The sequence below is a fragment of the Doryrhamphus excisus genome, linkage group LG8 (assembly GCF_037039965.1).
Source record: "Doryrhamphus excisus strain RoL-2023G ecotype Guam linkage group LG8, RoL_Dexc_Guam_v1.1, whole genome shotgun sequence".
In the NCBI taxonomy this organism is placed as follows: Eukaryota; Metazoa; Chordata; class Actinopteri; order Syngnathiformes; family Syngnathidae; genus Doryrhamphus; species Doryrhamphus excisus.
In genome coordinates, this window is record NC_136364.1 from 22,286,505 (window position 1) to 22,306,631 (window position 20,127).

Below are 20,127 nucleotides of genomic sequence, written 5' to 3' on the forward strand. Positions count from 1 at the left end.
ATAGTATCCTTTTCCACTGTGGCGACACCTTGAAGTGAATCTTCTGAATATTATATATTATATATTTGTTTTGTATATTTGCCCATTGTTATGTTTGACAAAGTGTAAATTTAAGTCAAGAATAACTAAAAATAAAAATAAATTGCTGCCCCTGCGACCCGGACCCGGATAAGCGGAGGAAAATGGATGGATGAATGGATGAATAAAAATAAAAATTAATAAAAATAAAAATAAAAATAAAAATAAAAATAAAAATAAAAATAAAAATAAAAATAAAAATAAAAATAAAAATAAAAATAAAAATAAAAATAAAAATAAAAATAAAAATAAAAATAAAAATAAAAATAAAAATAAAAATAAAAATAAAAATAAAAAATTTTTTTGGCCTAATAATTGGCAGTAGTCACATGTACTCACAACTAATGAATTATAACATAAGATGATTGATGAATGGAAAGGAAATTGAACCAACCAGGCCATCAGGCTAGCGCTAGCTTGTGGTTCCGTAGCCAAACAAACTTTGGCATCTGAGCACCCAACTATGTTGTGTTCAAAGACTGCTAAACAAAGTGTGACATCTCAACACTTAATATTATCTGTGTATCGTAAACACGTGTAAAAATAGTATGCTTTCTGCCGCTGTATGCTATACATTTCACTAATAAATATTAATAAATTATTACCGACATATGTTGAATTAAATAATTCAGCAAATATTCAGAGTTGTGAATTACAAGGAAAATGTACACGAGTTCGCTGTAATCATAATCAGCAAATTTAACACATATTTTTTTGTTGATACGACCGGATGTCACTTACTGTTGGTGTTTTAGTAGGCTCCTGTTTCTTATGGCCCTGTTGGGCTTTTGAGCCACAAGGTTTATGGTCCTGTATCGTCTCCTTCTGGCTGCATGAGAGGACAAGTTCCAAAGATAATGATATATTTTTTACTTTTCTGTGTAATCTATAACATTTCAACCATTTCCAACAACATAAGACAAAACAAACCTTTTAGCAGCCTTGGTGTGTTTGTCTTTATCATCTGTTTCCACCTGACTGTCAGTGGAAATGGAACTATCGGAGACTTCAAACTCTCCTGATGGCTGTCAGAAAAAAAATACATGACTTAGTCAATAATCTGATCACAATTTTAAAACAATTTAAAAGCAATATTTTCCGAATAATCCTAGTAACAAAAGTTCCATTTATAAAATACTTTATTTCTACGGCCAAAATTTTGAGATGTGATGTGCCTTATTATAAGTTGTTACACATACCCAATTAAAGGGAATCTGCGATTTGGGGGGTAATTTTTTTATAAGTGCAGTTTTCCTTTAAATGTTAGCATATCATGTTGCATGGGTACTGAAAATAAATAGATATGTATAGCAAATTGTCTGTTCTACCTTGCATTGTTTACCCCATAGGTTCACAGGGCCCTTGTCGATATCACTGTTAGAAGAACAAGGAACTGACTGAAAAACAGTAGACAAACATTTCAAAAATATTTACTGTATCTTGCATTTTTTTTATACTTGGAGAGGAATTAGTACACACTGATGAGAGATGTCTGGTGTTGTTACTGTACCTCCTTTTCAGAAATTAACCCGTCATCTTCGTCGTCAAAGCTCAAAGGTGTCAGAGATGATGTTTCTTCGTGCTTGTTACCTATTATACTCAAGAATCCACTGCTGAATGGACCCTAATGAAGTAAGAACAACCACTGTGATACTTTAGTAACACCTTTTTACAGACGAGATTTTTAGGGCATTTCAGTGATTTAATATCATCTGCAAATGTCACTCAGCTGTTTGATACTATAATCATCTTTGACGCCACTCACCGCTGTATTAAGTGCATCATTCTCGTTCTTGCTTTGTGTGCCTTCTGATCCTGGAAAAGCACTCGTGCGCTTAATGTGTTCCCGTTCCTGGGCCACCAGCTTCCGGTAATGCAGTTTGCAGGGGTGTTCATCTGTGCTGTATTGCAAGTAGTGGTTGTGATAGGTGGTGTTGCCGCTGTCGTCTTCACTGTTGGGATACAGTCGGTGTATGTTGCAGTCAAAAGGCAGTTCTTGTATACAGTCGTTACTTTGAAGGGATGGCAAAAAACAGTATGCGTACTGCAACTATTTTTACAGCAACTTACCGCTCCGACCATCCTGGAGGTAGCTGAGCAAACATGGCCTGTTTGGCAAGCCACATAAGATTCTGTTCCGTCTCTGGATTGATCCCGATGTCCACTGCATAATGCTTGATATCTAATGATAAGGAGAAAAAGGAAATATGGATTGATATTAGCTCATTTAAAGTATAACAACATCTGTCCATCCATTCGTTTTCTATACCGCTTGTCCTCACTGGAGCCTATCCCAGCTGACTTTGGGCGAACATGCATCCTGACTGAGGCAAACATGCTAACCATTCGCCACAGTATCAACAAAATGAGAAAATCATTCCCTAATTCACAGTTGTTTGATCAAAATATAGTAGTGTACATAGAAAGCTATATTGGCTCCCATTTGCTTAATTTGTCAACTATATAACAATATATACACATATTAACAATGTAATAACTTCAAAAACACAACATACATATTTGAAAAAAAATAGAACAGAAAAATACTAATCTGATACGACCCCTGGTATCCAGGGAATCGATATTGGATCAACCTGCCCACCCCAGGTTGCATTACCTTCAGTAGACACATCTGAAGGTTCTTCAATGGGCTCATCCGGACTCTCAGTGCTACTCATGGCTGCCACTGTCTCAATACGGCAAACAGAAAAATACTTATATTATCTCCCAAAGTGTGCTTACTACATTTATACAGGCAGAGTACTCCATGTATTAGCAGCAAAAGGCCATCACATCGGAGTAGGATTATGGTAAAAACAAACTTCTGATGTCAAAAGCATTTTCGTCACGCACGCCGTCACACAGGTGACAGGTGGTGGGCTTTACATCATTTCAAATGTACGCGTTTCATTCAAACCTTTGGAGGGGGAATGCAGGCACAATTTATAAAAATCAGGGGGTAAGAAGTGTAACTTTGGTCGGTATGCATTTTATTTGTTTATCTTAGCCAGGGACCTAAAAATGTTTGAATGTGCCGACAGCTAACGCGTTCGTATGAAAAAAAATCAACTCGTTAGTGTTTCTTCTTCGTCAGTTGACTTACAAGCACAACGTCACCTCCAACCGCTATTTGGCAAGAAGGACGCAGTTTTAAAAGGTGACTTATTTTAAAAGTATGTTACCTAAAGAGGAGAGAGGAAAGTGATAAGTACTCACGTAAGCAAGCTAGCAAACAGAGGTCTGTGGATCGAGACAAATACCAACTAAAGGTAATACCGCCTGGTCGATACTGTGTGACGAGGTTCACTTCTATATTTATTTTTCCGTATGTGTGTGGATTTTGTTACATTGTTTGTGTTATAGTTGTATGTTGCTATATGTTATGTACGTATGTATAAGTAAGTCAGATGTTTACGTTGTCTTTTATAGTTAGAGAGTGTGTTAGACACAGAGGGCGTGTCTCAGTCGGGTGGGGGCGTGGTTTGTATCCCAGGTATGGGCGCGAAAGTGTTTAAGTTCCTCAGTTTCTTGCAAATGCCCCTACCTAGAGTAGCTATACAGCAGGGGTCTCAAACTCAATTTACCTGGGGGCCACTGGAGCTAGGGTCTGGGCAAGGCTGGGCCGCATCAGGTTTTCCAAAAAAAAAAAAAAAACGCATTTATTAAAAACAGAAAAATATACAAACTTTTTCAGTGCTTTGGTTCTGATTTTCTACAAGAAAAGCTCTGATAAAACATTCCACTGTTCTCAAATATCTTAATTTTTATTATAAGTTATTTCCTTTCAACTTAAATAGCCAAAAACTTACCACTTCCACACGGATAGGGAGGATAACTATTAACAGTTATTTAACCTTTAACATGAACATTAATCAAACGTAATAATTTTTTCTGGGTACATGATACCATACAGCATCCATATCAAACTTGTGCGGGCCGCACTAACATTAAACTTTCATATCAAGGCAGGGGCCTCAAACTAGTGTCCTGCGGGCCACATTTGGCCCGCGTGCCGCGTGTTTGAGGCCCCTGCTATACAGTAACAATGTTCACAAATAAAAATATATATGTTTTTGTCCGGCAACCAGTTACAGTTTGAAAGCGAAAACTGACCAATAATTAACAAAATTCTGCAACTGCTTAATTTCTTAAGTAGGGTTGAATACAAACCATCCCATGACACTTGAGTACAGCGCACAAGGACAACTATTGGTTCGCATTCATTACATTTTAAGGTTTGAATTTTGTTCCGATTGTATGAAAAATTAACCGAATTGAATTAACCGAGTACTAACAAAGTACCTGTAAACTCCCCTGTATACAAACAGTATAAAAGTAACTTTGTTGTTTAAAAAAATTGTAATTTCTATTTGGTCTGTTGTACGATCGGACGAATCACCACCTTTTGTCAACATTTTAACAACCGCCATTACAGTTCAAATGATTTCCTGTGACCTGCCGAGGCTCCATTCCAACAAATGGTGAGTGATTTACATTTCTGTGGAGTGGTCCCAATTTAAGGATCCCTGCGGTGCTCCAAACTGTTCTTTTTTTCACAGCCGGGGTTTGGATGTTAATGACTCACTAAGGCCCTGTGTCCATACAGGAATGCTCCTGTTTGTTTTGGCGGTTTGAAAAAAAAAATGGCTTCCGCACATGGTGTCCATTCCATTTTTTTTCCACTTATTCGGGTTTAGGTCTCAGGGTCAGCAGTCTAAGTAGGGAAGCCCAGACTTCCCAGTTTCTGGCCACCTCTTGTAACTCCACAGGGACAACACCAAGGCATTCCCAGGCCAGCTCTGAGATGTAATCCCTCAAGCTTGTCCACGGTCTGCTCCTGGGCCTCCTCCCGGCGAGGCATGCCCTAACCAGGGAGCCGTCGAGGGGGCATCTGGACTGGACTGGACTAAACTAGCTTCTCTCGATGTGAAGGAGCAGCAGCTCTACTCTTAGGCCCTTCCGGTTGGCCGAGGTCCTCACCCTATCTCTTAGGGTGTCGTTGGAAACTGACTTCCGCCTCTGGTATCTGCAATCTACGTCTTTAAGACGTGACCCAAAGCTCACGACCACAGGTGAGGGTGGGAAAACCGATCCATCATTTGAGAACCCTGCCTTCCGGTATATCCGGTGGTGTTCCAACCTTCCCTCACTTGTGAACAAGGCACCAAGATACTTTAACCTCCATACTTTAAGCCTCCGTCTAGGCTAAGACCACATTTCCAACCCTTCCGATTCAGAACCATGGCCTCAAATTTGGAGGTCTCTTGATGTGGGCATCAGGACCACACCACCCGGGCTCTGCGCTTAGAAATTCTGTCCGTAAAAAAGAGGCTGGACTTACTGCTGACAATGCGAACCGGGTTCCTGGTCTGGTGGTACAAGGACTAAAGGACTAGCGCATAGAATCAGTAATCCTGTACTCCTGGAGCACACACTACAGGACACCACAAATCATCATTTGGGCAAACGTTCATGTACCCAAGGGTATAGAGCTGGTCCAGTGTTTTGTGACCAGGACAAAAAACGCATTGCAGTAGTAGCAACTTTGTTGCCGTGTGGATGAAAGGCTGAAACGGTAAAATACTTGACAATTTCAACCTGAAAGCCTTCCAGTGCGGACATCCCCTAAACTAGAAGTGTCCAAACCTTTTCCACCAAGGGCAAGCGATAGCAAAGCCAAGCAATAAGTCTACAAAGAACGAGGTCTACAAAGAACTAAGCTTAAGTCATCAGTTTGCCATTTTGTTTATGATGCTAAAATTCTCAACATCATTTTCCCCCAAAAGGCTGCTTTATTCAATGCAGTTATTCTTTTTGAGTTAAAACATTTTTTTTTAGGTCGGGCGTGGGTGTTGACTCAGCTCAAATAATAATACGGATCTTGTTTGTTTTGTGTTGTGGGTGGTTTGACTTCTGGGGTAATCGGGTGAATAACCTCTATCTCTCTCTTGAGCAATTGGATGTTTACCCACCGTCCTTGAAACGAAAAGGATTAAAACCACACATATGCATCAAACTACATCATGTACAGACCTAGTGTGATCGTGTGAACTTAATAAGATTTATTATGTCGCTTGGTAAGGATTATGTTGCATGTTCAGGCAAAAGGCTGAAGTCATTTGGCTTACCATCACATCGAGAACAGTTCTTGCTGACAGAGGCATGTCTTCTATTCGTTTGATTATTTAGTCTGTAGCCAAAAAGTCATCAAAAAGTTCATTTGCCACATCAATCATGAATGTTTTGGCAAATTGGCCATCAATGAATGGCTTTCCAATCCTCACTATTGCTAAAGTACCAGCAAAGCTAGCCGAAGTCCAGTCAGCTTGTGTGTTGTGTATTTGCATGTGTCAAAGTGCCGCACGATATTTGTCCGTTGCATCGATGGAATTTTATCGCTGAGTATTGGACACGCCACCGAACCTGCTGTCTGTCTATTTGTATCGATATGTACCGTACCCCTCATCTTTCTTTTTGCCATCTCTTTTGGCAAAAATGTTTGCGCTAGCAAGGTGCAAAGTTCACCTCCAGCCAGATATAATCGTGCATTGGTGTCTGACCGGAAACTACAGGAAGGACAACCATGTCAGCATAAAAATGTGATATCAGTATTACATTTACATTTACATTACATCCCGATCATGTGTTCATTCCACCACAGGAGATATGTCATGTTATTCATGTTCACAAAGTTCATTTTTCCAACTCCATTTCATTTGTTGGTAGATGTATTAATTACTTAATGACTAGTACAGTAAGTATTCCCACCTACGAAAATTACCTAATTCAGAAAAAAAACCTATGTATTACATTTTCTACTACTATATTACACTAACAATCGATTCCTTAAAACAGAAGTTCCTGTACCCGGAACCCGGAAGCACGCGGTAGTGCGAACTCAAGCAGTTCCGTCTCGATATTACGGAATAACTATGTCAGCGTCGCCATTTTCTATCATCTTTATTGGCATGAGTATTACACACTAATTGCGAAAAAAAAATATTTTATTTGTTTACATTTACATCCCGTAGATCATGGCATCCAAACGAAGAAGAACGGTAATTACCGTGGAAGTGAGACGTGATTAAGTGAGGCGGGGTACAAAGTCCATCCGCGGGCATGCTGAAGCCTATGCCATCATAAATAAATAAATATAATAATAATAATAAAAGGGCAAATAATAAAAACTTAAGAAACCACATATAGTTGGTGGATAGACAAATTATTTTTTTCAGATTAAAATGAACAAAGCATTATTAGAGCCCTGTAGACATGAGAAAACACGACTATAGTCACATTTATACTCTTTTTATTTACAACATATTGCGCAACTGCAGGGTCTTGAGACACGTGCTAACTCGCAAACTAGAGAGCTAGCGACCTGAACGGTAGCCTTCAAGTTATTTCCTTTCAACTTAAATAGCCAAAAACTTACCACTTCCACACGGATAGGGAGGATAACTATTAACAGTTATTTAACCTTTAACATGAACATTAATCAAACGTAATAATTTTTTCTGGGTACATGATACCATACACCATCCATATCAAACTTGCGCGGGCCGCACTAACATTAAACTTTCATATCAAGGCATTAAGGTTTGAGACCCCTGCTGTATACTATATGCATTACAATATATATACGTATTAACCATATACATACAAAAACAAAATATGAGTGTGTGCTAAATATTGGTGTAATTTTTAATTCCTTGTTAAGCCAGTGTATTGTTTTTTTCGAGATTATCTGTATCCTACGATGACTGGCGATCTGTCCAGGGTCTACGGCAACATCAGCTTAGGTAAGCTCGAGCTCACCCCCAGAACAGCATAATCCAAAATTTTGTCTATGCATGACTTTTATTGGTGTCCTGGAAACCTTCCGGTTACCCGAGTTCATGATGAACGACTTTGCTTTCCCCAGTCCAGCAGAGCCATGCAACCCGCAAGGACACTTGAACCGCAGCGTTGGCTCAAGCATTAAAGCAGAAGCGACCTCAACAGATGTGACATTACAACAGCACCATCGCAAGAGGTAAGCAGACGGGGCTAAAAAAACGATGTGTGGTGGGGGGGGGGATTAGCGTCGCTCAACAGCTGAGATAACCACCCCTGCTGATTTGAGAGCAGTGCTCCATCATCCCCAACAATGGGGTGACCTCTGACCCTCAGTCAGAGCCTGATCAAGTGGTGGATTTGCTGATGAAATATTTATCAGCCGCAGGAAATCACTCCACACCTGTCTGGCCTTTTGGCGGTCACAACAAATATTCATGTTTTTATTTTTTTGTAGTTAGAATATGGTCACAATTGTAATGACAAAATATATGCAAAGTGTCAACATGTAAAAAAGATGGTGTGAATACAGTTGGATTGCATTCTTCCTACTCCTTTTCTGACATGTTGAACTATGCAAATGTAATCAGGTGATGTCATTTCTTTAGCATAGTTGACATAAATGAACCAAACGTATACACATTAAAGTATACTCTATCACTCCCCAAATACTACACAAATATAAACATAGATCATCTACTTTTAGATCATAACTGTCATTCTAGTTCTGCATGGCGTTTGCCATTGAAGTGTTATGAAAGGAGCAAGAACTGTCGTGTTCCACTTGATAACAATTATGGCGCCAATCTAGATAGAAGGATCAGCGTGGATGCTAAATCAATGAGGTTGGCTGATGCGGTCTCAAAGGTTGCTGTTGGAGATAACACCCTTTCTTAGTCCTGGTCAGCAGCTGATATGTAGATCAGGCTTATCTGTCATGTCTGTACAGTGCTGTACAGTGACGACGCAAACCACAGCAGCCTTGCACAGTTCAATGCCTCTCTCTCTCTCCATGTACGTACATACGTACATACGTATATATACACATACATATTGCAGAGATCTTAATTTTGTACTCTTGGTTCATAGTGTCTTAATTCATTTTCTACCGCTTATCCTCACGAGGGTGGCAGCATTGCTGGAGCCTATCCCAGCTGTCTTCGGGCGAGAGGCGGGGTACACCCTGGCCTGGTGGCCATCCAATCTCAGGGCACATATAGACAAACAACCATTCACACTCACATTTATACCTATGGACAATTTGGAGTGGCTAATTAACCTAGCATGTTTTTGGAATGGGGGAGGAAACCGGAGTACCCGGAGAAAACATGTAAACTCCACACAAAGATGGCCGAGGGTGGGATTGAACTCCGGGCTCCTAGCTGTGTGGCCTGCGCGCTAACCACAAAAAAATTAAAGTTTTTGTTATTATGTTATCACATGCTTCACCTGCATGCATACATATCTTAGCTCACTTTTCAAAGTCATAATTCATTACTATTGTCACTATTTTAGGGGGTTATGAACCAAAAATAAAGCACTTTTTTTTTTTTAAACTAGGTTTGCGAGAAAAGTACGAGAAGAACATTAACAAGAAGAAAGTTACATTTTTTCAGAATTAAAAAAAGAAAAAAAAAATAGAAAAAAGTTTGATATCAAGAAAAAAAGTCAGAATCTTACAAGAATAAACTTGTAATATGACATAATTTTAGTAGCAGAGTTAAAATGCCGACGAAAAAAACTTGCTTTTGTCAAAATATTATAAGATCCATAGTACTAAACAAAGGTTGTAATTTTGGGAAAATTACTTTTTCACTTTTTAATTTTTTACTTTTCACCCCTGAGTCACCATGGAAGTGGCTGTCAAAATATAAAGAGATGAAAATCCATGGATAAATATTTAAATTAAATAAAAAAATAATGAAATGACACGACACAAAGTCCATGGCAGAATGGACACATCACCTGATCCTTGGAGGCAGGTTCCTTTTGCAGATTTTGACCAGATTTATCAAGCAAGCGACCAATCGCTGCTCGTAACAATGATTTACTTTGCACTCAGTCACCCTGAAAAGATCGAGCCTGCATTCCATATATTGAACAAGTTGAAACAAAGACTAACAAAACTTCCCGATACACATTGCTGACATTAACAAATCAAACTAGCGATTTGTTGTACTTTGTTAACAAAATTTCAAACATACTGTATATAATAGCATATCAAGATCAATAAATTCTTCATTGTTCATCATTTTTGTAATTACTTGTGGTCAGCACACATGCCTCGTATTATCCCCATTCCTTGAATTACATGAAGCCATCGCGACAAAGTCCACTCATGATAGGACAACAAACAACAGCACGGTACACACACACACACACACACACACACCACTCTTTAACCTATTAATCAAGCACGCACCCACACACACCAAACACACATTTAAGCTCACACACAAGTTGTTATCCTCAAAGTGAGATAAGTTTATGTTGATAATTTGCTCTTGCTTCACGATGAGATGTACACCAACGCCATATCAGTTCCAGCTGGGACATTTAATTGCATCAAGTTCCTAAGCTTTTCATTATTAATCATTGGGATTTTTTTTTTTCATGTTTTTTTGTTTTTGTTTCATGTCTGCCAAGATGGATGTGTCATAGGCTGCAAACATGGAGCCCAACAAGTCGAGTACAAATAGAGTCCAAAGAACTTTCACCCTCTTTTTTTTTTTTTTATATATACATATTGGCTTGACTTGTATTCAGTGCTTTCCCTGTTAGGTTAACATTTATCTGGAATTGTAATTATACTAGTGATATAACAGTATAACAGTATAATATACAGTATAATAATAACAGTAGTTACGCTTTCTATCTTTTATGACAAATTGATACAAGAGAGGTTTTATTTAAAATTTAATATTTTATTAAAGGTAAATAATTTAGTTTATGTTCTGATGTTCTAATTCAACTCCCTGTTATCAATATTAAAAAATGAACAAAGTTATGATTTTATGTGTGCGATGTAGTTAGAAAAAAAAACCCGTCTTAGAAAAATTCCCCGACTTATTTTTTTTAGTGTCTTTTAAGTGTGTGCGTACTGAGTGTTCCCCCAGCGGGTGACCATTGAACTCTCAACTTAGTCCCCTGCTGAGGGAGATGTCTGGGGGGTGAGGTCCACTTCCACGGAGACACACTGCTCGCACACCTTCCCCCCCCCTCACCCCCTCCTATGTGCGAGGGCTCATCCCTGATCAGAGCGCTATATAAGGTCGGCTGCCGCTCGGGTTCTTCAGTCTCTTCACGAACTCCACCAGGTAAGACATACTGCGGTCGCATGCGGGATTTGGGGCACCGTGAGCAAAGTTTCATAGCCGGAGATCACCATTTCATTTTATGTATCCGTGTGTACATTGTAGCTTTATTTTGTTAAAATGTCTGCATCTCCAGAGGGTTTTAGCAGCTAATTCTATGATTGTGTCTAATTGAAATACCTGGATTTGGATTAGCGCGCTGACCAAATCTGCCAGAGCGGTCGTTGTAGATTTGTAACCATCCCTTATCAACACACATTGCATGTTATTTTCATAGAAATACTTTTAATAACTCAAGTTTTGTTGGGTCAGACAATCCGTGACTAGATTTTATACTGTTATGAATATAAAATAAATCTGGTGTTAACGCTAACCACAACACCGTGGCCGGATTTGTTGACTGAAGCAGTTCCCTTTCACTTTTTCAGACCTCCATCATGAAGTTTGTTGCTCTCGCGCTCACCCTGCTGCTGGCCATTGGTTAGTAGTGCACTCAAACTAGCTTTGGTACACTCCTACACTCTTTTCTGAACTCATCCACGTTTTTCCACAGGCTCTCAGGCTGCTTCCCTGCAGGCTGACGCTCCTTCCCAGCTGGAACATGCCCGGTCTCTGGCTAATCTCTTCTTGACCGAGTTAAAGGAGAGCACCAAAAAAGCCCTGAACCAGCTGGATGGTACAGAGTACCAGGAAATGAAGTACGGCAAATCGAACGGATATACTGCTTGCCATACTGTTGTTCTAATGAACCCATGCCATAGTTCTTACTGTTGTTCTAATGAACCCATGCCATAGTTCTTACTGTTGTTCTAATGAACCCATGCCATAGTTCTTACTGTTGTTCTAATGAACCCATGCCATAGTTCTTACTGTTGTTCTAATGAACCCATGCCATAGTTCTTACTGTTGTTCTAATGAACCCCATGCCATAGTTCTATAGCTAATTTAACGTGCTTAAAAATTGGTGTTCTTTCCATCGTCTCTGTTCTGATCCAGAGTCCAGATCAACCAGCGCTTGGATGATTTTCACGCTCAACTTCAGGCTCTGCAGCAATCTGTCGCTCCCATGACCGACAGCGTTGTCGCCACCGTCATGGGCGCCACCGAGGGCTTCCGCACTGCGATCGAGAGCGATATTGACGAGTTGAAGAAAAGCCTTGAGCCCCAACAAGCTAAACTGAAGGAGGTCGTCGACAAGCACATCGAAGAGTACCGTGTTCTCCTGGAGCCCATCATCAAAGAATACCAGGAGAAGCAAGCCGCTAACATGGAAGCCCTGAGACTCAAGCTGGAGCCCGTTATCACCGAACTGCAAACCAAGGTGTCCGCCAATGTGGAGGAGACCAAGGCGGCCCTGATGCCAATGGTCGAGGCTGTCCGTGCCAAGGTTACTGTACATCTGGAGAACTTAAAGGCAGCGGCTAAACCCTACGTGGACGAATATAAAGAGCAGATAGTCTCGGCCTACAGCCAGGCCAAGTCCATCAGCTCAGACGACCTTGCCGCTCTGAAAAATAAGATTACACCTATGGTTGAGGATGTCAAGGTAAAACTCCAGAGTATCTTTGAGGCTGTCTACGCGACCGTCAGCCACAGCGCCTAAGTGACCCGTCCCGTATCTTGTCAGAAGTCGACCGTTCCGCTATTATCTCCATCTCTAGTTCTCTCACACGCAAGTCCACATCTCCCATCCAAAATGAAGCAGATGCCTAATTGATGCACTTCTTTGCAACAAAATGGCTGGACTCTTGTTGTTTATCTCTCTTGTGCGGGCACCTTTCTTCAAGCATGGCGGTCACCAATCCACACGCTGTCATTGTCACAGACCGAGGCCAACCACTGACCTTTGATGTGCAGTCACTGTAATGGATTATCAGAAGCGGCTCTGTGTGATGATGATGCTTTGGCCAAATACAGCTGAATAAACATGTTTATTAAACCAGTTGGCCGTGTGTCTATCACGTTTGATATTGCATGATGCAATTACATATCTTAGATTTAATTATAGCTGGTCTATACAGCTCATTTGGGTAGGTAGGTAGGTATAAAAAATGGAGAGGGGACAGGTTCCTTGATTTTGCAACACAACAAAACTGATAATAGCCAATATCAAGAAGGACAAAAACCACATACAAATACCACATACTACCCAACTAACGAGGGATTTAGAGGACATAGCTAAAGTAGACCCAGGTAGTGATAGTAGGTTGGTAAGAACAAAAGTACAACTGAAAAGAAATTCAAAAGATCAAAAAAAAATTTAACATACTTAAACTGTTAAATAGGAAGAAGAAAATGTTTTGCAAGCCTGAAATGCAGATTAAAAACAGTAAATTTGACTTCATATAAAAATACAAATAAAAAACCTTTAAAAAAAACCTTAAACTATATTAGGAAAGCAGGAAGTGAACAAATGTAACAGTTACTGATTGTAAAAGTACCAGATGGAGGGGTAGGATTTAATAAGCTTTGCTTCTCCCTACTCCTTTTGGACATGTGGAACTGTGAAAATAAAAATAAAAATAAAAAACTATATTATAAAAGCAGGAAGTGAACAAATCTAACAGTTAGTGATTGTAAAAGTACCAGATGGAGGGGTAGGATTTAATAAGCTTTGCTTCTTCCTACTCCTTTTGGACATGTGGAACTGGGAACTGATTTGACAAAAATAAAAAAATTAAAAAAAATATTTAAAAAAAACCCTTAAACTATATTAGGAAAGCAGGAAGTGAACAAATAACAGTTACTGATTGTAAAAGTACCAGATGGATGGGTAGGATTTAATAAGCTTTGCTTCTTCCTACTCCTTTTGGACATGTGAAACTGGGAACTAATTTGACAAAAATAAAAAAAATTGAAACAAAAAACAAAAAAAACCCTTAAACTGTATTATGGAAAGCAGGAAGTGAACAAATGTAACAGTTAGTGATTGTAAAAGTACCAGATGGAGGCGTAGGATTTAATAAGCTTTGCTTCTTCCTACTCCTTTTGGACATGTGGAACTGGGAACTGATTATGGGATGCACTCAATTGGAATCTGATGCATGTTCAAATGAAATAAAACCATTACCATTACCATTACCATTACCATTACCATTACCAAGATACTTTATATCAGTACTGTTCAACCACAGTACATGAAAGAGGTCCACAGTTGCACCCCATCTTTCCTAAGTTTTGAACTGTACTCATTGAATACCACTCATATACGTATAATAGTTTTAATAACAACACGACATCTTTGCTCTGTAAGATCTTCCAGACATCCGTCACCATTGATCATGTGATCAGATGATAGAACAGTGATAGTTCTGGCCAGGATTCTGAAAGCTGTGATTAATGAGTTGATGATTCTATGGTGTGACTTGGCCTATCGACAATCTTAAGTTATGGTCTTTATTAGAGCAAGCGCTCTTTCACTCCCTTAGGCAGAAAACCGTCAACACCACCAAATCGTAGACGCATTTGTACGCACACACGCACATACACTCAATCACACACACACACACACACACACACACACACACACACACAAAAGGGCTTCGTTATTCTATAAATTAAATATAAATGTATTAATTTATATTTAATTATATTATTATTAATTTTTTTCTACCTAATTATGCATTTTTGCCTTGTGTGACTTATACTCCAGTGCGACTTATGTATGTTTTTTTCTACCTAATTATGCATTTTGGCCTTGTGCGACTTATACTCCAGTGCGACTTATGTATGTTTTTTTCTACCTAATTATGTATTTTTGACCTTGTGCGACTCATACTCCGGAGTGACTTATGTATGTTTTTTTCTACTTAAGTATGCATTTTTGGCCTTGTGTGACTTATACTCCAGTGCTACTTATGTATGTTTTTTTCTACCTAAGTTTGCATTTTTGACCTTGTGCGACTCATACTCCGGAGTGACTTATGTATGTTTTTTTCTACTTAAGTATGCATTTTTGGCCTTGTGTGACTTATACTCCAGTGCTACTTATGTATGTTTTTTTCTACCTAAGTTTGCATTTTTGACCTTGTGCGACTTATACTCCGGAGTGACTTATGTATGTTTTTTTCTACTTAAGTATGCATTTTTGGCCTTGTGTGACTTATACTCCAGTGCGACTTATGTATGTTTTTTTCTACCTAATTATGCATTTTTGACCTTGTGCAACTTATACTCCAGTGCTACTTATGTATGTTTTTTTCTACCTAAGTTTGCATTTTTGACCTTGTGCGACTTATACTCCGGAGTGACTTATGTATGTTTTTTTCTACTTAAGTATGCATTTTTGGCCTTTTGTGACTTATACTCCAGTGCGACTTATGTATGTTTTTTTCTACCTAATTATGCATTTTTTACCTTATGCAACTTATACTCCAGTGCTACTTATGTATGTTTTTTTCTACCTAAGTTTGCATTTTTGACCTTGTGCGACTTATACTCCGGAGCGACTTATGTATGTTTTTTTCTACTTAAGTATGCATTTTTGGCCTTGTGCGACTTATACTCCGGAGCGATTTATGTATGTTTTTTTCTACCTAATTATGCATTTTGGCCTTGTGCGACTTATACTCCGGAGCGACTTATGTATGTTTTTTTCTACTTAAGTATGCATTTTTGGCCTTGTGCGACTTATACTCCGGAGCGACTTATGTATATTTTATTCTACCTAGTTATGCATTTTGGCCTTGCGTGACTTATACTCCAGTGCGACTTATGTATGTTTTTTTCTACCTAAGTATGCATTCTTGACCTTGTGCAACTTATACTCCAGTGCGACTTATGTATGTTTTTTTTCTACCTAAGTATGCATTTTTGGCCTTGTGCGACTTATACTCCGGAGCGACTTATGTATGTTTTTTTCTCCCTACTTATTCATTGTGGCCTTGTGTGACTTATACTCCAGTGCTACTTATGTATGTTTTTTTCTACCTAATTATGCATTTTTGACCTTGTGCGACTTATACTCCGGAGCGACTTATGTATGTTTTTTTTCTACCTAAGTATGCATTTTTGGCCTTGTGCGACTTATACTCCGGAGCGACTTATGTATGTTTTTTTCTCCCTACTTATTCATTGTGGCCTTGTGTGACTTATACTCCAGTGCGACTTATGTATGTTTTTTTCTACCTAATTATGCATTTTGGCCTTGTGTGACTTATACTCCGGAGCGACTTATGTATGTTTTTTTTTACCTAAGTGTGCATTTTTGGCCTTGTGCGATTTATACTCCGGAGTGACTTATAGTCCAGAAATACGGTATTTTTGCACATGATAAATAAAATAAATAAACACTAAAACTACAATTACAACAGCGTTGATACCTAACATTGAAACAATTCCCAGAAGCAATTCTTTTCATCCGTCCACACTGAGTAACTACGGGCTCATTTAAAAGTTAATAATGAGGAAGTCGCAAGGCAACATTTAGGCTGGGGGCTAAATGAAAGAGAAGTTAACAAGATGTCGGTCTCGGGGCCACATGCGTGTGCGCAGCTGCGACCGGTGCATGTCAGTGGCGTTATGTTTATTGTAATGGATGAGGACGGTACCCGTGGTCCCCAGTGAGGGGTGCAAGATGTATAAAACCCGCTTGCACTTCACTCTCGCATTGTCTGGGTTTGCATCTTGGAGTGTGATTACCATTTTAGATGAAAATGCTACACTGCTTTGCAAAGTCTGTAATATAAGAAGAGGAGCAACTTTTAGACCCTTCATGGAAATGTCCTCTCAGACGCGGAATAGTAAGTATTTAGCAATAATAAAAAAAAAACAACTGTATTCATGCCACCCTAATACATTTTCTCTTAGGTACACGACTGCCTCCTAGCTGCAAATTATCCCCGCCGGGTCGCACACACGGGGTGTCGCTGTCAAACATTAAGGTCCCCCAAGTCAGCGAGGTCAGAGTTCAGCTGGAGATGCACGCACTTTGGCAGCAATTTGATCAGCTGGGCACGGAGATGATAGTCACCAAAGCCGGACGGTACATTGCAATGTTTCTCCTTCATGCTTGTTTCATGGGATTGTTTGAAAGGAAGTTCATTCTGTTCTCAATCACAAAAGGAGGATGTTTCCGACATTCCAGGTGAAAATCTCAGGGATGGATCCTTCTGCGGAATATGTTCTGGTTATGGATTTTATCCCTGTAGATGACAAAAGATACAGGTACGCCATAATTATTATTCACAGTGATTGGAGAATATAAAACTTCCCATCAATTACAACAATATGAGTTTATTTTATATGTGTTTCAGATATGCTTTCCACAGTTCCTCGTGGTTGGTGGCAGGACGAGCGGATGTCGCCGCTCCGAGCCGGATGCACTTCCACCCAGACTCACCAGCTCGTGGAGCCCAGTGGATGAAGCAGACGGTGTCCTTCGACACTCTCAAGCTCACCAACAACCTGCTGGATGACAACGGACATGTCAGTGCTTGCTTGTGTGTGTATATTGTTAAAAAAAAACATATACAGAAATTACAGTATATGACATTTTTTGCTTTTCTCTACCAGATGATATTAAATTCCATGCATCGCTACCAGCCACGCTTTCATGTTGTGTATGCGGATCCAGCGCCCGACAGTCATTTAAATGCAAATAGAAACTTTTGCTCCTTCTTTTTCCCTGAGACAAAATTCATGGCAGTCACCGCCTATCAAAACCACCGGGTAGGACATTTAATATTCCACTGGATTATTATTATTTTTTTAATCAATCTAACCTATCTTTCTCTCAGATCACACAGCTGAAGATTGCCAGCAATCCGTTTGCTAAAGGCTTCCGAACAACAGACACACAGGATTGGTTTGTACTAAAGTACAGTAGTAGTCCAGAATTAGCGTAGTGTATTGAGTACATTGTGATACACGTGGTACATGTATGTATGTACGCCTGGTATATTTCTCTGTGGGGTGAATGGTTTGTATGGACGCTTAGGGGGGGCAGTTCCAGGCCTTGTGGAGAGTGGTGTCCACCTGAGGACAAATCTGAGGACAATTTCACAAAACGGAGAACGGACAGGGGATCAAAAGACTCAAACGGTGAGTGCCATGTCTTTTTTTACCTGGTGGTGTGTGCGCTGGAGAATCAATGCAATCTCTAATGGTGATATATCTATATATGTATGTATAGTACATATATATAGTATATATGTCTATGATTGTGTATATTAACATATATGTATATTTAAGAAGGGAAGGAGGGGCTACAACAGGGGTCTCAAACCCAATTTGGAGCTAGGGTCTGGGCAAGGCTGGGCCGCATCAGGTTTTCAAAAAAACAAGAACAACACATTTATTAAAAACAGAAAAATATACAAACTTTTTCAGTGCTTTGGTTACGATTTTCTACAATAAAAGCTCTGATAAAACATTCCACTGTTCTCAAATATCTTAATTTTAATTTTTCTGCACAAAATAAGATGAAAAATAAACAAATCAAAAATAAAGAAAATCAATCAGTAATAAATAAATATAATAATAATAAAAACTTAAGAAACCACATATATAGTTGGTGGGTAGACAAATGATTTTTTTTCCGATTAAAATGAACAAAGCATTATTAGAGCCCTGTAGACATGACAAAACACGACTATAGTCACATTTATACTCTTTTTATTTACAACATATTGCGCAACTGCAGGGTCTTGAGACACATGCTAACTCGCAAACTAGAGAGCTAGCGACCTAAACGGTAGCCTTCAAGTTATTTCCTTTCAACTTAAATAGCCAAAAACTTACCACTTCCACACGGATAGGGAGGATAACTATTAACAGTTATTTAACCTTTAACATGAACATGAATCAAACGTAATAATTTTTTCTGGGTACATGATACCATACAGCATCCATATCAAACTTGCGCGGGCCGCACTAACATTAAACTTTCATATCAAGGCGGGGGCCTCAAACTAGTGTCCTGCGGGCCACATTTGGTCCGCGGGCCGCGTGTTTGAGACCATTTTTTGCTAGTACCAATTTTCACGACCTTTTCATTCAGCCAACTTTCTTCTCAGCATCCCACTCACGTCTTTAAAGATGCATTTCCCTCAGGCCTGTGGGCTCCGCCAGCCCGGCTAACCTCGGTTTGGTTCTGTCAACTTACAGCATTTTTTTACAGCATCAGTTGTTTTGGGAGTTTGGGTGAATGTTCCGGATTTGCAGCTTTTTGCTTTAGCATTTGTTTTATAAATAACAAAAAAAAAAGGATTTCCTGAATTTCCAGGTCAGGAGGTCTTGCATCTGGTGGAGCAGAGGGAACAGTTTTACAACTACACAGACGCGGTGGTCGTCGACATGGGAAGAAACAACGGAAATAGTATTTTAGTCCCGGCTTCTCTCCTCAGCACATTTCCTTCTTACTGGGATTGTGCAGGGTCATCTCATGACAATAACAACCTGTGATTGGACCTTTGCTTACATCCTGTTGTTGCATATTAAAAAAGTAACATTAAAATAATAACTAAGACCATCATATACTAACAAATATCACCTTTTTATGTCATATCAGTCTTGCAGAAAATGTACGCAACTGTATGGAAATCATTTTTGCCGTGTATAATAAAAACCACACTTCAATCATGTTATTTTAATTATTTTTAACTTGAAAAGATTTAAGTTTAATTTGTGCCAGCTACTGTGAGCCAACGAGGAAACACAAATGCAAAAAAAAATAAGCATTTGCAGTAGCACAGTGGTACCTCGGTTAACGTCCGCCTCCGTTTCGCCCTGCAATTGAGGTATTATAGATATTGGAAATGATCGCCCACCTTTAATTTGAAGTACCCTGCGTGTAGCATACATTTCAATTGAGTAACCGATTATGAAGTAATTGCCCGAATAGTAATACAAAACACTGAAAAGTAGTGATATGAGAAAGATATGACTTATGTGTTTGCGT

At 39.3% G+C, this 20,127-nt stretch overlaps 3 protein-coding genes and 1 long non-coding RNA gene across 4 annotated transcripts; 3 read left to right on the top strand and 1 right to left on the bottom strand.

Moving 5' to 3' along the window:
- Positions 1 to 974: 974 nt before the first annotated feature.
- Positions 975 to 3,298, bottom strand: LOC131135079 (uncharacterized). The gene is made up of 6 exons (XM_078793051.1): positions 3,182 to 3,298; positions 2,696 to 2,764; positions 2,149 to 2,260; positions 1,844 to 2,030; positions 1,589 to 1,702; positions 975 to 1,103 (listed from the first exon to the last, which is right to left on the bottom strand). The coding sequence occupies exons 2-6, from the start codon at positions 2,754 to 2,756 to the stop codon at positions 975 to 977; spliced, it is 603 nt and encodes a 200-aa protein (XP_078649177.1). The 5' UTR covers positions 2,757 to 2,764; positions 3,182 to 3,298.
- A 14-nt stretch (positions 3,299 to 3,312) lies between these two features.
- LOC144899685 (uncharacterized) lies at positions 3,313 to 11,136 on the top strand. Its single transcript, XR_013628024.1, has 3 exons — positions 3,313 to 3,347; positions 8,003 to 8,113; positions 11,058 to 11,136. It is a non-coding gene; the product is annotated as an uncharacterized LOC144899685 (long non-coding RNA).
- A 23-nt stretch (positions 11,137 to 11,159) lies between these two features.
- Positions 11,160 to 13,170, top strand: LOC131135087 (apolipoprotein A-I-like). Its single transcript, XM_058080944.2, has 4 exons — positions 11,160 to 11,231; positions 11,657 to 11,708; positions 11,782 to 11,926; positions 12,225 to 13,170. Exons 2-4 carry the CDS (start codon positions 11,666 to 11,668, stop codon positions 12,829 to 12,831), a joined length of 795 nt encoding a protein of 264 aa, XP_057936927.2. The 5' UTR covers positions 11,160 to 11,231; positions 11,657 to 11,665; the 3' UTR covers positions 12,832 to 13,170.
- A 3,771-nt stretch (positions 13,171 to 16,941) lies between these two features.
- On the top strand, positions 16,942 to 18,331 carry LOC131135086 (T-box transcription factor TBX1-A). Its single transcript, XM_078793053.1, has 7 exons — positions 16,942 to 16,969; positions 17,037 to 17,211; positions 17,292 to 17,393; positions 17,483 to 17,654; positions 17,742 to 17,897; positions 17,966 to 18,033; positions 18,166 to 18,331. The coding sequence occupies exons 1-7, from the start codon at positions 16,942 to 16,944 to the stop codon at positions 18,329 to 18,331; spliced, it is 867 nt and encodes a 288-aa protein (XP_078649179.1).
- Positions 18,332 to 20,127: the final 1,796 nt, after the last annotated feature.